The following is a 17,837-nucleotide window of genomic DNA, read 5'->3' as shown; positions in this document are numbered from 1 at the left end:
ACTTCCCAAGCGCTTAGTACAGTGCTCTGCACACAGTAAGCGCTCAATAAATACGATTGATTGATTGATTGCGTACACTAAGCGCTCAATACATATCATCGATATGGAAGCAGCGTGGCTCAATGGAAAGAGCCCGGGCTTTGGAGTCACAGGTCATCGGTTCAAATCCAGGCTCCGCCACTTGTCAGCTCTGTGACTTTGGGCCAGTCATTTAACTTCTCTGTGCCTCAGTTACCTCATCTGCCAAATGGGGACTAAGACTGTGAGCCCCACGTGGACAATCTGATCACCTTGTAAACTCCCCAGCGCTTAGAACAGTGCTTTGCACATAGTAAGCGCTTAATAAATGCCAAGATTATTATTATTATCATCGATGGATTGACTGTACATATTCTATTTATTTTATTTGGTTAATATGTTTTGTTTTGCTCTCCGTCTCCCCCTTCTAGATTGTGAGCCCACTGTTGGGTAGGGACCGGCTCTATATGTTGCCAACTTGTACTTCCCAAGCGCTTAGTCCAGTGCTCTGCACACAGTAAGCGCTCAATAAATACGATTGAATGAATGAATGAATGAGTGAGTGCCCGCAGCCCCAGGCTGGGCCTTCCCTTCCCTTGCCGCCCGCCACCGTTCTCCCCCCGGGGCGATGGAAGGACTGAGCTGAGCACAGCCCTGGGGTCGGTGGGGAGTCGCGGCAATCGAAGGGTTAAGCATTTGGGCTGGGCATCTCCCAGAGGCCGCCTCTGCTGCGCAAACACCGTTGCTAAGGACCGAACGGAGCGTTGCTAGGCTGACAAGCGAGCCGCAGGCCCCCCCCCCCCCCCTCCCGCGGGGCCGGGCCTCGGGGACGGGGCTGGGAGGAGCCCGGGGGTCCGAGGGGGCACCCAGAAGTTTCCGCGCGATGCAGAGATGAATGCGCGGCCACCGGAGGGTTTGGAGGAGTGGGGAACGTCCTTTCGTCAAATATGATGCGGGCAGAAGGGCGAAGTAAGGCCCGGAGAGGGGAGAGACCGGAGGCAGGGAGGTCAATGAGGAGGCCGATGCAGGACTCAAGGTGGCATAGGATACGCGCCGTGGATCAACGAGGTAACCGTTTGGTTGGAGAGGAAAGGGCGAGTTGAGAGGGTAGGAATGAGGGGATTTGGTAACAGCCTGTACGTGCGGGGTGGAATGAAAGATGAGTTGAGGATAATGCCAAGGTTACCAGCAATAATAATAAGCGCTTACTATGTGCAAAGCACTGTTCTAAGCGCTGGGGAGGTTACAAGGCAATCAGGTTGTCCCACAGGGGGCTCACAGTCTTCATCCCCATTGTACAGATGAGGGAACTGAGGCACAGAGAAGTTAAGTGACTGGCCCAAAGTCACACAGCTGACAATTGGCAGAGCCGGGATTTGAACCCATGACCTCTGACTCCAAAGCCCGGGCTCTTTCCACCGAGCCACGCTGCTTCTCTATGGTTCAGTACGGACCACAGAGTCTACAGCAGACATAAAATAGGTATCAAAGTGCTACTGGGGTGAGATAACAAGTGCTCAGATGTTGAGGAATCAATCAATCGATTTTATTTATTTAGCGCTTACTGTGTGCAGATCTCTGTACTAGGTGCTTGGGAGAGTACAGTATAACAGAGTTGGTAGACACGTTCCCTGCTCACAACGAGCTCACAGTCTAGACGGGGAGGCAGACAGTAGTATAAATAAATAAATGACGGACATGCACATAAGTGCCGTGGAGTGAGTGAGGGCTATAGAGTGCAAATCCAAGTTCAAGGGTGATGCAGAAGGGAGTGGGAAAAGAGGAAATGAGGGCTTAGTTGGAGAAGGCCTCTTAGAGGAGATGTGCCTTCAATAAGACTTTGAACGTGGGGTGAATGACCGTGTCAGATATGAAGAAGGAGGCGTTCCAGGACAGAGACAGGGTGTGGGTGAGAGGTCCGTGGTGAGATAGTTGAGAACGAAGTACAGTGGAGTAGGTTGGCATTAGAGGAGCAAAGCATTCGGGCTGGGTTGTAGTAGGAAACCAGGGAGATTACTAAGGTAGGAGGGGCCAAAGTGATTGAGTGTTTTAAAGCTAATGGTGAGGAGTTTCTTTGGAAGGGCCAAATGGCAGTCGCTGGGGGATGTAGGGTGGAGATTTGAGCGATTAATCAGGGAAGACTTCCTGGAGGCGATGTGATTTCAGAAGGGCTTTGAAGACTGGGGGAGCTGTGGTCTGCTAGCTGCCTGAACCCCGCACTCCACCTCTGCCCAGTCTACCCGCCCTCCCGCCCATCCCAGCTGCTGTTCTTGCTCTTCCCTCTAGCTGAAGCACCCTCCCCCCCCATCCTCTTTGTCTGCCTCGCCCACTACAGAACTGCTACAGAACCCTTAGTCCTGGAAGACGCTGCCTGGTTCAGCTTCCCAGCCCCCCAGCCCAGGACTCTGTCTCCAACGAGGGCACCAGGATGCTTGGAGAATCCTGCAGGACACCCACCCTCGTGGCTGGAAATGGATCGGCCAGCGCCTCTGACTCTCCCCTCTCCATCTCTGACTATTCTGGTGAACCATCTTGGACCTTCCAACACTCCTGACTCTCCCCTTCCCGGCCCAGATTCACATTTGGAAGACCGAGATAGTGACTCTTCCCCACCTTCAAAGCCTTACCAAAGGCATATCTCCTCCAAGAGGCCTTCTCTGACTGTTGCCCTCATTTCCTCTTCTTCGACTCCCTTCTACATTGCCTTTGCACTTGAATTTGCTCCCTTTATTCACCACTCCCTCAGTCCCACAGCATTTATATACTTATGCATAAAGTATTTATTTATTTTAGTGTCTGTCTCTTCCTCTAGACTGTAAAGTCGCTGTAGGCAGGGAATGGTTCTATCAACTCTGTTATATTTCACTCTCCCAAGCGCTTAGTACAGTGCTCTGCACACAGTAAGCACTCAATAAATATGATTGATTGACGGATGGAGGCCATCCCTGCAGATCAGTGGCCTTACTGAACACTCTTTGGGGTCAGAGCGCTGTACTGTACTGCGGAGGAGTTTCTCCTCGAGGCTGGTGACCTATTGGACTGTAAGCCCCTGAAGGGTAGGGATTGGGCCTTTTACCTCGGCTTTACTTTCCCAAATCTTAATGCAGTGCTTCACACAGTAGGTGAGAAGTGATGTAGCCTTGTGAAAGCACATGGGCCTGGAGGCCAGTAGACCTGGGTTCTAATCAGAGCCGGGATTAGAACCTGGGACCTCTGACTCCCAAGCCCGGGCTCTTTCCACCATGCCACACTGCTTGTTAACTTCTCTGTGCCTCAATTTCCTCATCCATAAATGGGGACTGAAATAATAATAATGGTATTTGTTAAGCAGTTACTATATGCCAAGCACTGTACTAAGTGCTGGAGTAGATAAAGGATAATCAAGTTGGGCACAGTCTAAGCAGGAGCGAATCTCCATTTTACAGATGAGGTAACTGAGTCATCGAAAGGTTATGTGACTTGCTCAAGGCCACAGAACAGATAAATGGCAGAGCTGACATTAGAACCCAGGTCCTCTGGCTTACAAGCCTGTGCTCTTTCCACTAGCCCATGTTGCTTCCTCCCCTTAGACTCTGAGCCCCATTTCAGTCAGGGGTCCCGTCTGACCTGATTACCTCGTGTCTACCCCAGTGCTTAATACAATGCCTAGGACGCAGAAAGAATTTAACATAAACCACAATTATTACTATTAAAAGAGTGGAGTGAGTAGAGTCAGGCGGCTGGTGGAGATGGCGCTGCCACTGGCAAGAAAGCAGCCACGAGTGTGAGTGTGCCTTCCTATGGGAGAATCCCTTGGACGGTCGCACACATCTTGGGCACTTGTTCGGGTCTTCTGCCCTCTCAGGTGAACAATGTTCAGGCACTGATGGAGTCGGGGAGGGGAAAGGTATGTCCTTCCGTATATAGCAGGCACTGTAAATATCACCGATAGATTGATTGATTGACCCGATTACTGTCCTTTTCCGTCAGGCTGGGAGAGCTCAGACTCTCCCTTCCATTAGCCCCAAGAACTGGATGCTGGAAATTGGATACGTCCTGCCAGCTCCCGCTGCTGCCCCCAGCCCACTCAAACCAACCCGACCCCCTAGGTCAGGGGAGAAGGGAGAAGGGAGAAGAACCACCTGGGGCGGTGGTTGGCCAGGGCCCTGGAGGGCCCGGCCTCTTGGTGCCCGGCCGGGCCGCCTGGGAGCCCGGGGGGAGTGATTTTGGGGCCGGGACCCTGGCCGGCCCGCTGGACACATAGGCCGGGGCCAGAGGCGGTCATTTGGCAGCTGGCGCCCCCCGGTAGCTCCTCTGGAATCCAGGGGGTGCCCTGCCCCGCGTTGAATAAATCCCACTACCGTTATCACTTCCCAGAGCCACAACCCTGGGGCTGCAGGCTGGAGGTTGAAGCGGGCGGATCCCCACGGGGGGAGAAGTGAGTGGCCCTCTCCTGTCACCCTAACTTACAACTGCCCCGGGATGGACGGTGGGAGGAAGAGTGGGTAAGGGTCACCCAGAGGGTCAGGGCCTGCAGCGTCCTCCCCCCTTTAGAAGATATAGGTAGGCCTAGAGACCACCTGTGTCTTGAGGTCATGCAGCAGGCCCGTGGCAGACACACGAGAAACGTGGCCAGTGAGTGAGGGCAGGGCAAGGTCTGGGCAGGCTGGTGGGGCGACTGGGGACCTTGGATCTGTCATAACAATAATGGTGGTTTGGTAAGCGCTTACTGTACCAAGTGCTGGGGTGGATACAAGCAAATCGGGTTGGACAAAGTCCCTTTCCCACGTGGGGCTCAGTCTCAATCCCCATTTTACAGATGAGGTAACTGAGGCACAGAGAAGTAAAGTGACTTGACCAAGGTCACACAGCAGACAAGTTCTAATTATCTTGTATCTTACCCCAGAACTTTGTACAGTGTTTGGCACCATAGTAAGGCTTTAGCAAATATCACAATTACACCCCAGAGCTTGCTGGGCCCCTCACCTGAGGTTCCCCTCCAGACCCCCACCCCTAGTTGAATTCTCTGTTGTGGCGGCACCGCCCTGCTGTGCAAGGACGCAAGCAGCCCATGTTTACGCTTGGTGGTTTAAACGTTTTCATTTCAATGAAAGACATGTACACAGCAAGGCAGGAGGGAAGGAGGGCCATGTATAACACCACACAGACCTCTCAGCCAGGGGCAGAGGTGCCGGCCATCCTCAGGAAACTCCACGCGGACTCGGCTGGATCAGGGTGCTGAGGCTATCCGATGTGACCGTCTGCCCGATCTGGCTCTTGTGGCTTGAATCCACCTCACCCAGCTCAGCGCAGGCGGCTTAACTCCTTGTCATCAGACAGCTTGGTGGTGCCCAGGCTCGCGGGCACATGATTCCACAAGCACTCAGCCCACTCTTCCACATCAGGTCTGTTATTGGGAAGAGGGTGACTTGACACAGGCAACAGCCAGAAAAGAGGAGGGGGGGTCCAGGCGGGTGGCAGTGGGGGTCTGGGCAGCAGGCCCAGCCCGTGGGGCTGCTCTAGGCCTCCCCTCCCTCGTCTCCAGCTCCAGCTTGGCCACGGTTTGGTTTGGCCTGGATGCTGGCCAGCATGGAGGTGTTGCTCCTGTGGCCAGAGGCCGAGGCTGCAGAGAGCCCCTGTTGCCATGCCAACAAACCATTTTCAGGGCTGAGATGGGCAGAGGCGTGGGGGGAGGAGAAAGTGAGGGTGGTGGAAGAGGCTCAGAGCAGGGGATGGGGAGTGGGGGCAGAGACCCTGGAAGGGGTCGGCCTGGCAGCGGTGCCTTCCCTGGGGCATTGCCGCCGGGTGGTCCCGCTGCAGGGAAATGGCACAGAAGTGAGAGACTTGGCACCACAGAGGAATCCTCTCTGCTTCAGTCAGCAGACTTGGCCCTGGGCAAATACTGGGCCCAAATCAGCCCCTGTGCTCCCCAGACCCCTCCCGGTCCAGGTCTTGGTCTCCATGGCCCTCTTGTTCTCCAGACCCTGCCTAGTTCCTGCACCCCGCCCAGGGCCAAGCCTAAGACAAGGGGTGGGGACGAGTCCAGCTTGACCGTGCCAGCACGGGGAGCCGGCCAGCTATCTGGAGGCCTGACCCGAGGATGCTCAACACCGAACGGATCTGGATCCCGGCCAAGAGGCGGCCAGCCCGATTGTCCCCACGCCATAAAACTGACCATCAAACCCAGGGGAAAGCCCACTCACTGCACACACATGGATGGACAGATGGGTGGAAGGATGTGAGCTCCAGCTGCCAAATGCAGAGAGGCACCAGCCGGGCACCAGAAGCCCATCTGTGATCCGTCCTCGGGCCGCAGCTCAAGGCCACCACGGCTCAGTGAGGCTGGCGGGCAGGCATCGCAGGCCAAAATCTCAGGTCCACCTCAAGTCTCCGGGAAACTCGCTCCCTACCCCCATCCCTCCCTAGCTCCTGGCTCCGGTTTCCCTCCCTCCACCCCCCGATTCCCACCCCAACTCCCGCTCGGCCTCCCGCTATTTGATGTTCTTCAGCAGGGAGGTCCGGGCATTCACCACGGCTTTGAAGGCATCCTCACTGCCGGGAGCCACACACTTGTCTGGGTGTAGCAGAACGGCCAGCTTCCGGTAGGCCCTGTTCACCTCGTCCCTGCAGACAGGCAGGAGGAGGGACCTGGTCAGGCCAAAGCTGGCCCTTGGCCGGGCACAGCCCATCACCCTCAGGCAGGGGCAATACCTTCCCCGTCCTGGCCTGTTGCTCCAGGATGGTAAGGCTGGAGACGGTGGGTGTCACTCCTGCCACGGGTGGATGAGGGCCCGGGTTTCACCCATGCAGGAGCAGGAGTTGGTGCAGGAGGAGGAAGAGGAGGTGACTGGTCCCCTGGGGGCCCCCCGCCGTACACCGGCAGGCCAGACTGGGGGCCGACGCCTGCGGTTTGGCGAGGAATGGCTGCCCCCCTGGACCCCACCCAGGGGCCCCAGCTACTCCCTCCCAAGTCCCCATGCCGGCCCACCTGCTGGACCCGGGCTTGACCCCGAGCATGTCCCAGCTGTCCTTGCTGCCGCGGATCCTGCGGATGGTGTCCGCCTGCTCCTTGCTAAAGCCCACGCTGAGGCTCGCTGGCGGCCGCTTCCCGCCGTGGTCACACAGGTCTACGATGGCGCTGAAAAATGTCTGTGGGACCCTCCCGCCCCCCCAACAGGTTAGGTCTTCTGGCGGCAGCTGCCGAGAGCCCATCCGGGAGAAGGGGAGACCCGGTCCCACCCCCACACACCCTCAAAGGGGGCAGCAGCATCTACAATGGGGGCCGGGCCCCCCAACCACAGGCCTTCCCGCCCCACGGGCTGTTTCAGCTGAGAGGCTGGGATTGCTGGGTGGGAACCGGGCTGTGACTGGCAGTAAACTCCAGGTCCAGACACCTGTCCTCAGCCAAGGCCCAGCCGCTCAGGGCCACGGATTATCTCACACTGAGCCCACGCGGCCCGTCCCCCGGTGTCCCCAGGTACCTGGAACATATCACCGATCCCCTCCCCGGTCTGGGCAGACGTTTCGAAATACAGGAAGCCCCGGCTCTCAGCCCAGAGTCGGCCCTCGTTCTCATCCACGCAGCGGTGCTTGGAGACATCGATCTAAAGGAGAGCAGGGAAGCCAGTGCAGTTAATGAAAGGCCACCGGATGCCTCCTCATGCCCTGAGCCCAAAGCGGGATGTGCGGACCGGAAGGCAAGTTTGGCTAGCACCCCTGGGTACCCTCAATCCCTCGAGGCCGACACGGACACCTCACTGTTGCCACTGCCCTGAACAGGTCCCGAGCTCATACAGCGCCAGCCTGGCCCTGGGCATGCCCCTGGGGACTCTGGCTCGCAGACCGGTACCAGACCCAATGGACCTGACCCACCTTCAGGGGTTTTAGTCCCCTTGTCTTGGTTGGTGCCCAGGAGGCCTGCAGTGGACTCTAGGGGACACGGCAGTGCCAGGCAGAGGGCAAGGTGAGCGAGGGCCTGTGCCCCCCAGGGAGCTGGCCCACAGCAATCACTGAGCAGGAGAGGGGGCCGTGCCCCCAGGCGGCAGTAGGAACCCTGGGTGAAGAACTTGACCACTTCTGCTCTGGCTCAACTGCTGGGCACGGCAAAAAAAGCAGTGGTGTCACTGCCACGGTCCCGGTTCAGGCAGAGTTGCTTAGTGGGAAGAGCACGGGCCCAAGAGTCCGAGAACCTGGGTTCTAATCCCAGCTCCACTTGTCTGCTGTGGGACCCTGGGCAAGTCATTTCACTTCTTTGTGCTTCAATTATCTCATCTGTAAAATGGGAATTAAGACTGTGAGCCTCATGTGGAACGTGGACTGGGCCCAACCTGATTTATCAACCCCGGCGTTTAATAGAGTGCCTGGCACATAGTAAGAGCTTAACAATATACCACTTTGAAAAAACCCAGAAAACCTCTTGGCTTCAGTTTCCTACACAGAATGGAGAAAAGATCCCTACTCTCCCTCCTAGACTCTGGGTCCCAGGTTGGGCAGGGACTGGGTCTGATATTTTTGAAGGGAGCACCATGTTTGGACAACAGTAAGCCCTTATTAAATACTGTGATTATTTTTACTGATATTGTTCTAATGATGACGGTGATGATGTTGAAGGCTCTGGCCACTCCAGTCACCCAGTCCCGGTACCTTGTTGGCGCAGACTGTGAAGATGACATTGTCCATGTTTCCGTGGGGCCCTAGTTCTTGCCTCATCTCCGTCAGCCACGACTCCAGGGCATCAAAGGACTCCTTCTGCCCCACGTCGTAGACCAGCACGGCCCCCTGCGTGTCCTTGTAAAACTCGTTGCGGACCTGAGAACACACGTGTGTCCTCAGGCCCCATGAGGAGGGGAACACGTGTGTCTCCTCAGGTCCCGTGAGGAGTTCTAGACTTCCCATGAGGTGTCAGATCACTCCAGCCCCACACCCTGCTCAAGGCCCTGGTGCCCCTTTCCCGAGCTATCCCCTTCCTGATCACCGGTTGAGGAGGGGGAAGAGGAGGAAAAGAAGGTGGTTTCTCCTTAGCCAAACAGAGCCTGGGTTTGCCCAGTCCCCCAAGGGTCCACAGATGGGGGCAGGAGACACAGCTGACCAGCAGTTGGGCCACCATGTATTGAGAGAGGGTGGGGATTGAGGAGAGAGACCAACCCTCTTCCACCCCGTGGTCATTACTGATTCATGGCGGGGCATTCGGTGACCCCTCGGCCCACTCCCCCAAGGACTTTTCAGAGGGGAGGCTGAGCCTATAGCTTCCATCTGGGGGTGAGCACGGGGTGTCTCACCTAGCAGCTCCTCAACCCGCTCTCCTCATTCCTCCCAAGCTAAACTTGTAACTGTACCGAGTTCTCGACTTTCCCGCCTTTATTCCCTCGCTCCCACTGTGTCCTGGGCCTAGAACTTCCTCCCCCAAATCAGCCAAACAGTTGCTCTCCCCATCTTCCAGGCCCTCTGAAATCCCACCTCCTCCAGTAAATCTTCCCCGATTAATTCCCAATATCCTGGGTACTTATTTATTTATACCCATTCTTGGTATGAACACACACGTACAAACACACAAACATATTCCACGTGTTAATATTTCTATGCCAGTTTCCCCCATTAGAATGGAAGTTCCCTGTGGGCAGGGGCCTTGTTCAGGGCTTCTGCTGCACTTTCCCATGCTCTCGGTACAGAGCACTGCCCTCAGTGGGCACTCAGAACATCCGTTTTCTACAGTTCCTATTTCTCCTGAGAGGAGCTGTGCCTCTACAAGACAACAGCAGGCCCCAGGTACAAAACAAACTCCCTGTTGGCATGCTAGGGGCAAGGGGGCAGTGACCCGAGAGGCGACTCAATGGATGAGGTGCCCGCGCGGTGCCATGATGACTGGGCAGCCAAAGAGGGTCCTCCCCTTGGCGACACCCCTCACCTCATAGAAGAAGGGGTGGCCGGCCATGTCGAAGATGTTCACTTTGATCTCCCTGTCTCGGACTTGCACCCTGAAAGGGACAACAGGTGACCTGAAGGGCGAGCGCTGCCCCCCGCCTCCAGAGGATGGTCGTGGCGCCGGACCGCTGGAAACCCCTTGTCGGACCCCGAAGGGTCACTGAGCACCGGGCTGGCTTTCTTTAGAAAGGATGCAATGGAAGTGGAACTGGCCCCAAGGTCGGGTGTGTACATGCTTTGCTATCTGGATGCAGAGTGCCCTGACTCAGGGCATAAGCTCCTCTTTCCCTGGGCACACGGTGACCTTGCCCATTCCTGGTGCTGCCCAGGGCACATACTCAACTAGATTAGGAAACAGTCCACCCTCCACCTACTGCTCTCCCTGCCATGCCCCACTATGCCCTGCCTCTCACCTCCCCACACCGCCCACCCACTCCTTTCCCCTCCCGGAGTCTCCAGCCCACAGTCAACAGTGGTGGCTAGGAGACAGACAGTGCGTCAACCCTCAGGGGAGCACTGCGTCAGTGGGGAAGGTGCCCTTAGATCATTATGCCCACATCTCCTCCCTCCTAAAAACTTCCAAAGCCTGCCCATTCTTTCCCACTCCTCACTACTGGCTTCAGGCTACCCAGGTCTCTCCCTCTTATTTAATCCACTGTCCACTGCTTTCCCTATTTCCAAGGCCCTTCTGAAATCACATCTCCTCCAGGTGTACTAGCCTGACCTAATCTCTAATCGACCAACCCTACTTCTTCCCCCAGGCTCCCACCTTCAGTTCAGAACTCCCATACCATCTAAGCACTTATAAATTAACGACACCCACGTAGCACTTATGCCCACGTCTTACACGTTCTATTACTCCGTTCTCTCTATAGTTTCTTTTAGTCTCTGTCTCTTCTGCTAGATCGTAAATTACTTGAAGGCAGGGATTGTGTCTGCTAATTCTATCGTACTCTCCTGAGCACATATTATGGTCTCTGCACATACTGGCACTCAGTAAATGCTCCTGGATGGTTGGACAATCAGTTGGCGGCTCGATGATTGGTTGGATGGATGGATGGATGGATGGATGGCTGGTTGGCAGAAGGCTGATTGGGGATGGATGGTTGGCACACACGTGGTGTAGAAGCTTTCGCACCACATTCTGGATTCCAAGGAACGTCCCAACGTGTGTTTGAAATCTGCACCCCTCCACCCACACCCCAAGGGGAGCATCCAAGTGAATTTTTCTGGTGAGGGCAGAACTTGGGATCCCCAGGAGGCCCCACCCTCTTCTCTACTCCCATCCCCTTGTGTCCCTGGACAGGCAGTCCCAGGGCCGCTGGCAGGCTCCTGGGACACTTACTTTGTGACGCCGTAGTCGATCCCGATGGTGGCCAGGTATTTGGGGACGAACCTCTTCTCGCAGTACCGCTTTATGATGCAGCTCTGAAGGAGAAACAGCCTGAGTGAACTGCCCCAACACGCTCAAACACCTGAGGGTCCGGCGCGCCTGGGTCTGGGCCGCTCACCACAAGACTGATAGAGAAATGATAAACCGGACAACGCAATGCTTTCCCTGACCCACTGATAGATGAAAATACCACCTTGGGGATAGTGGGTTCCAGATGGTTCCCTCATTTCTCTGACTACTAAAGGCATCACTCCTGGAAGATAATAATAATAAATGACATTTATTAAGCGCTTACTATGCACAAAGCACTGTTCTAAGCACTGGGGAGGTTACAAGGTGATCAGGTTGTCCCATGGGGAGTTCACACTCTTAATCCCCATTCTACAGAGGAGGTAACTGAGGCACAAAGAAGTTAAGTGACTTGCCCTTTCCTTCCTTCCTCTCCCCCTCATCCCCCTCTCCATCCCCCTCATCTTACCTCCTTCCCTGCCTCACAGCACCTGTATATATGTATATATGTTTGTACAGATTTATTACTCTATTTATTTTACTTGTACATATCTATTCTATTTATTTTATTTTGTTAGTATGTTTGGTTTTGTTCTCTGTCTCCCCCTTTTAGACTGTGAGCCCACTGTTCGGTAGGGACTGTCTCTATATGTTGCCAACTTGTACTTCCTAAGCACTTAGTACAGTGCTCTGCACACAGTAAGCGCTCAATAAATACGATTGATTGATTGATTGATTGCCCAAAGTCACACAGCTGACAAGTGGCGGAGCCGGGATTTGAACCCATGAACTCTGACTCCAAAGCCCGGGCTCTTTTCAACTGAGCCACGCTGCTTCTCTGAACAAACAAAGATGTTTGTTCAGCCAGAAAAAAAATATCTGCACCAAGCATGCAGCAGCGTCTGGGACAGGACCTTGTACACAACCAGTGCTCAAAAGTCAGGGCTCATTCTGCTTGCCGCAGGCACCCAGCACGGCGCTCTGCACATGGCAGGCATGGGGTACAGCACTCTGCACATCTTTAGGACACCTTGCCCATCCAGAGACGATGCTATACTTAAGTGCAGCAGCACCTGAGAAGGTGAAGTTGACCCCCCACTGCTAGTGTGGGCTGGGATCCCAATGTGTGGGGAATGGTTGAAGCGAGAGGGCAGCAAGAAGGAGGAAAAAAGCATCGTGGCTTAGCGGGAGTCAAAAGGACTGGGGTTCGAAACCTGGCTCCACCCCTTGTCTGCTGAATGACATCCAGCAAGTCACTTAATTTCTCTGTGCCTCAGTTACCTGATCTGCGAAATGGGGATTGACTACAAACCCTATGTGGGTCAGAGACTGCGTCCAACCTGATTAGCATGTATCCACAGTGCCTGACACACAGTAAGCCCCTAGCAAATACCACTTCAAAAATAAAACAGAAAGCCCCACAACAGCAGCAGGCGGCCTTGGTATTTGTGTATTTATTCCTGTTCATCCTCAGCCACCTGTGCTTATCTGCAAGTTAGGCAGAGTTATGTCCTCCCCCCCTGCCACCCCCGGCCCCTAACTCTTTGGACTGGACTTCTGCTCGACTTTCCCGGGGCCTGGTCTGCCGCATTGCTCCTGCTACCACTTGGCTGCCTCCTGGCCCATTTTTATGGTATTAGTTAAGGGTTTACTATGTGTCCGGCACTGTATTGAACGCTGAGGAAGGCACAAGCTAATCAGGCTGGACTCAGTCCCTGTCTCACGGTGTTAACCCCATTTTGTAGATGAGGTAACTTGAGGGACAGAGAAGTGAAGTGACTTGCCCAAGATCACAAAGAAGACAAATGGAAGAGTCAGAATTAACAATAATGATAATAATAATTGTGGTATTTGTTGTGCGCTTACTATGTGCTGGGCACTGTAGTGGGTGCTGGGGAAGGCACAAGCAAATTGGGTTGGACAGAGTCTCTGTCCCACGTGGGGCTCACAATCTCAATCCCCATTTTACAAATGGGGCAATTGAGGCCCAGAGAAGTTCATTCAATCGTGTTTATTGAGCATTTGCTATAAGCAGAGCACTGTATTAAGCTCTTTGGAAGTTACAGCACAACACTAAACAGTGTCATCCCCTGCCCACAACGAGTTTACAGTCTAGACGGAGGGGAGACAGTCATCAATACAAATAAATAGAATTACAGATATGTACATAAATGCTGTGGGGCTGGGAGAGGGAAAGAGAAGTTTACTCATAAGAAAAGTTGCCTGTTTTCTTGTTTTGAGCAGCATGGATCAGTGGAAAGAGCCCGGGCTTGGGAGCCAGAGGTCATAGGTTCTAATCCCGGCTCTGCCACTTGTCAGCTGTGTGACCTTGGGCAAGTCACCTAACTTCTCTGGGCCTCAGTCACCTCATCTGTAAAATGGAGATGAAGACTGTGAGCCCCACATGGGACAACCTGATCACCTTGTATCTCCTCCCCCCAGCGCTTGGAACAGTGCTTCGCACATAGTAAGCGCTTAACAAATGCCATTATTATTATTATATATTTATAATTCTATTTACTATATGCTTGTTTACTTGGTTTGATGGCAGCCCCCCCCCGCCTTCTAGACTGTAAGTCTGATGTGCGCAGGCATCGTTTCTCTTTATTACTGAATTGTACTTTCCAAGTGCTTAGTACAGTGCTCAGCACACAGTAAGCGCTCAATAAATACGATTGACTGAAAGAAGTGACTTGCACAAGGTCACACAGCAGACAAGTGCTGGAGGTAGGATTAGAACCCAAGTACTTCTGTCTCCCAGTCCTGCGCTCTATCCACGGGGATTAAGTTGTCCCACGTGGGGCTCACAGTCTTAATCCCCATTTTACAGATGAGGTAACTGAGGCACAGAGAAGTTGAGTGACTTGCCCAAAGTCACACAGCTGACAGTTGGCAGAGCCGGCATTTGAACCCATGTCCTCTGACTCCAAAGCCCGTGCTCTTTCCACTGAGCCATGCTGCTTCTCCACAGGGGCCCCTGTGGGACAACCTGATAATAATAATACTAATGATGGCATTTATTAAGCGCTTACTATGTGCAGAGCACTGTTCTAAGCGCTGGGGAGGTTACAAGGTGATCAGGTTGTCCCACGGGGGGGGGTTCACGATTTTAATCCCCATTTTACAGATGAGGTAACTGAGGCACAGAGAAGTTAAGTGACTTGCCCAAAGTCACAGAGCTGACAATTGGCGGAATCGGAATTTGAACCCATGACTTCTGACTCCAAAGCCCGGGCTCTTTCCACTGAGCCATGCTGCTTCTCTATCACCTTGTAACCTCCCCGGGGCTTTTGTTTTGTTGTCTGTCTCCCCCTTCTAGACTGTGAGCCCGTTGTTGGGTAGGGACTGTCTCTATATGTTGCTGACTTATACTTCCCAAGCGCTTAGTACAGTGCTCTGCAATCAATCGTATTTATTGAGCACTTACTGTGTGCAGAGCACTGCACTAAGCGCTTGGGAAGTACAAGTCGGCAACATATAGAGGCGGTCCCGACCCAACAGTGGGCTCACAGTCTAGAAGGGGGAGACAGAGAACAAAACCAAACATATTAACAAAATAAAATAAATAGAATAGATATGTACAAGTAAAATAAATAGAGTAATAAATATGTACAAACATATATACATATATACAGGTGCTGTGGGGAAGGGAAAGAGGTAAGGCAGGGGGATGGAGAGGGGGAGGAGTACTGCACGCAGTAAGCGCTCAATAAATACAATTGAATGAATGAATGAATGCACATAGTAAGCGCTTAATCAATCAATCAATCGTATTTATTGAGCGCTTACTGTGTGCACAGCACTGTACTAAGCGCTTGGGAAGTCCAAGTTGGTGACATATAGAGACGGTCCCTACCGAACAGTGGGCTCACAGTCTAAAAGGGGGAGACAGAGAACAAAACCAAACATACTAACAAAATAAATAGAATAGATATGTACAAGTAAAATAAATAGAGTAATAAATATGTACGAACATATATACATATATACAGGTGCTGTGGGGAAGGGAAGGAGGTAAGGCGGGGGGATGGAGAGGGGGAGGAGTACTGCACACTGTAAGCGCTCAATAAAATACAAGTGAATGAATGAATGAATGCACACAGTAAGCGCTTAATCAATCAATCAATTAATCAATCGTATTTATTGAGCGCTTACTGTGTGCAGAGCACTGTACTAAGCGCTTGGGAAGTCCAAGTTGGCAACATACAGAGACAGTCCCTGCCCAGCGGTGGGCTCACAGTCTAAAAGGGGGAGACAGAGAACAAAACCAAACATACTAACAAAATAAAATAAATAGAATAGATATGTACAAGTAAAATAAATAGAGTAATAAACACGTACAAACATATATATATATATATATATACATATATATCTAATTCCGGCTCCACCACTTGTCAGCAGTGTGACTTTGGGCAAATCACTTAACTTCTCTGGGCCTCAGTTACCTCATCTGTAAAATGGAGATTAAGACTGCGAGCCCCGTATGGGACAACCTGATCACCTTGTATCCCCCCAGCGCTTAGAACAGTGCTTTGCACATAGTAAGTGCTTGACAAATGCCATCATTATTATTATTATTACTATACAGGTGCTGTGGGGAAGGGAAGGAGGTAAGGTGGGGGGATGGCGAGGGGGAGGAGTACTGCACACAGTAAGCGCTCAATAAATACAATTGAATGAATGCACATAGTAAGCGCTTAATAAATGCCATTATTATTACCTCCGCACAGTACCTGTATATATTTGTACGTACTTATTACTCTATTTTATTTGTACATATTTATTCTATTTATTTTATTTTGTTAATATGTTTTATTTTGTTCTCTGTCTCCCCCTTCTAGACTGTGAGTCCACTGTTGGGTAGGGACCGCCTCTCTATGTTGCCAACTTGGACTTCCCAAGCGCTTAGTCCAGTGCTCTGCACATAGTAAGCGCGCAATAAAGCAGCATGGCTCAGTGGAAAGAGCCCGGGCTTTGGAGTCAGAGGTCCTGGGTTCGAATCCCGACTCCGCCACATGTCCGCTGTGTGACCTTGGGCAAGTCGCTTAACTTCTCTGAGCCTCAGTTCCCTCATCTGTAAAATGGCGATTAAGACTGCGAACCCCACATGGGACAACCTGATCACTTTGTATCCTCCCCAGCGCTTAGAACAGTGCCTTGTACATAGCTGAGCCTCAGCTACCTCATCTGCAAAATGGGGATTAGGACTGCGAACCCCACATGGGACAACCTGATCACTTTGTATCCCCCCCAGCGCTTAGAACAGTGCTTTGCACATAGTAAGCGCTTAACAAATGCCAACATTATTATTATTATTTTGTTAGTATGTTTGGTTTTGTCCTCTGTCTCCCCCTTTTAGACTGTGAGCCCACTGTTGGGTAGGGACTGTCTCTAGATGTTGCCAATTTGTACTTCCCAAGCGCTTAGTACAGTGCTCTGCACATAGTAAGCGCTCAATAAATATGATTGATTGATTAATAAATACGGTTGAATGAATGAATGAATGAATGAATGAATGAATGAATGAATGAATGAATGACGCGACCGGGCCCCGCCCCCTCGCCTCCGGGATGCGCGCGCACCTTGCCCACTTCGGCGTTGCCCATGGAGATGACTTTGATGCGCAGGGCCCCTCGCGGCTCCCTCCGCTTCGGCGCGTTGGGCTCCATGCGGTCAGTCGGCTTGTGCGGGGCTCGACGCCCCCGCTCCGGCCCGGTCCGGTCCGGTCCTGTCCGATCCGGTCCTGTCCGGTCCGATCCGGCCCGGCCCCTCAGGCCCCCGACCCTCCGCCCCGCCACGCCACGGTCCCCGCGGCGGGCGGTTGCGCCACCGTGCGCGCGCGGGGACGCCCCGACTCGGGAGCTCTCGCGAGGACTAGAACTGCGCTCAGTCCTGAGCTTCACAGATGAGAACTCCTGCCTTGAAAAGATTTGGGATTTATCAGGAAAACCAAGAGACAAAAGTTTTCAGAATCAGGGCTTCTAAAGTGAATGAAAGAAATGTGATCAGGACATTTGGTAAACTCCAAGGACTGCCTATTTGCCCTCCCTCTGCCCATCCGCCAAGCTAGCTCTCTTCCTCCCTTCAAGGCCCTGCTGAGAGCTCACCTCCTCCAGGAGGCCTTCCCAGACTGAGCCCCTTCCTTCCTCTCCCCCTCGTCCCCCCTCCATCCCCCCATCTTACCTCCTTCCCTTCCCCACAGCACCTGTATATATGGTTGTACATATTTATTACTCTATTTATTTATTTTACTTGTACATATCTATCCTATTTATTTTATTTTGTTGGTATGTTTGGTTTTGTTCTCTGTCTCCCCCTTTTAGACTGTGAGCCCACTGTTGGGTAGGGACTGTCGCTATGTGTTGCCAACTTGTACTTCCCAAGCGCTTAGTACAGTGCTCTGCACATAGTAAGCGCTCAATAAATACGATTGATGATGATGATATTTTCCTCCACCCCAGAGGCAAACCCCTGATCACCTGTACATATGTATATATGTTTTTACACATTTATT

The 17,837-nt window shown here is 52.8% G+C and overlaps 1 protein-coding gene and 1 long non-coding RNA gene across 4 annotated transcripts; one reads left to right on the top strand and one right to left on the bottom strand.

Annotated features, from left to right (window-relative positions):
- Positions 1–897: 897 nt before the first annotated feature.
- On the top strand, positions 898–2,810 carry LOC119949277. The gene is made up of 2 exons (XR_005457184.1): positions 898–1,086; positions 2,354–2,810. It is a non-coding gene; the product is annotated as an uncharacterized LOC119949277 (long non-coding RNA).
- A 2,272-nt stretch (positions 2,811–5,082) lies between these two features.
- Positions 5,083–16,992, bottom strand: DNAJC27 (DnaJ heat shock protein family (Hsp40) member C27). 3 transcript variants are annotated; one of them, XM_038770997.1, is made up of 8 exons: positions 16,906–16,992; positions 11,264–11,346; positions 9,902–9,971; positions 8,641–8,805; positions 7,479–7,601; positions 6,986–7,146; positions 6,528–6,621; positions 5,330–5,404 (listed from the first exon to the last, which is right to left on the bottom strand). In XM_038770997.1, exons 1-8 carry the CDS (start codon positions 16,990–16,992, stop codon positions 5,399–5,401), a joined length of 789 nt encoding a protein of 262 aa, XP_038626925.1. In that variant the 3' UTR covers positions 5,330–5,398. The 3 variants fall into 3 exon arrangements, with proteins under 3 accessions (XP_038626924.1, XP_038626925.1, XP_038626923.1); XM_038770996.1 differs by lacking the exon at positions 6,528–6,621 and having other exon boundaries at positions 5,083–5,404; XM_038770995.1 differs by lacking the exon at positions 5,330–5,404 and having other exon boundaries at positions 6,467–6,621.
- Positions 16,993–17,837: the final 845 nt, after the last annotated feature.

The sequence above is a fragment of the Tachyglossus aculeatus genome, chromosome X2, assembly GCF_015852505.1.
Source record: "Tachyglossus aculeatus isolate mTacAcu1 chromosome X2, mTacAcu1.pri, whole genome shotgun sequence".
NCBI lineage: Eukaryota > Metazoa > Chordata > Mammalia > Monotremata > Tachyglossidae > Tachyglossus > Tachyglossus aculeatus.
This window is presented reverse-complemented; position numbering and strand designations above follow the sequence as displayed.

Coding starts and splice junctions, on each gene's coding strand:
- DNAJC27 (XM_038770995.1), bottom strand. CDS start 16,992: ATGGAGCCCAACGCGCCGAAGCGGAGGGAGCCGCGAGGGGCCCTGCGC. Junction 11,347..16,905: donor GCAACGCCGAAGTGGGCAAG/GTGCGCGCGCAT, acceptor TTTCTCCTTCAG/AGCTGCATCATAAAGCGGTA. Junction 7,147..7,478: donor GGATCGGTGATATGTTCCAG/GTACCTGGGGAC, acceptor AGGGTCCCACAG/ACATTTTTCAGCGCCATCGT.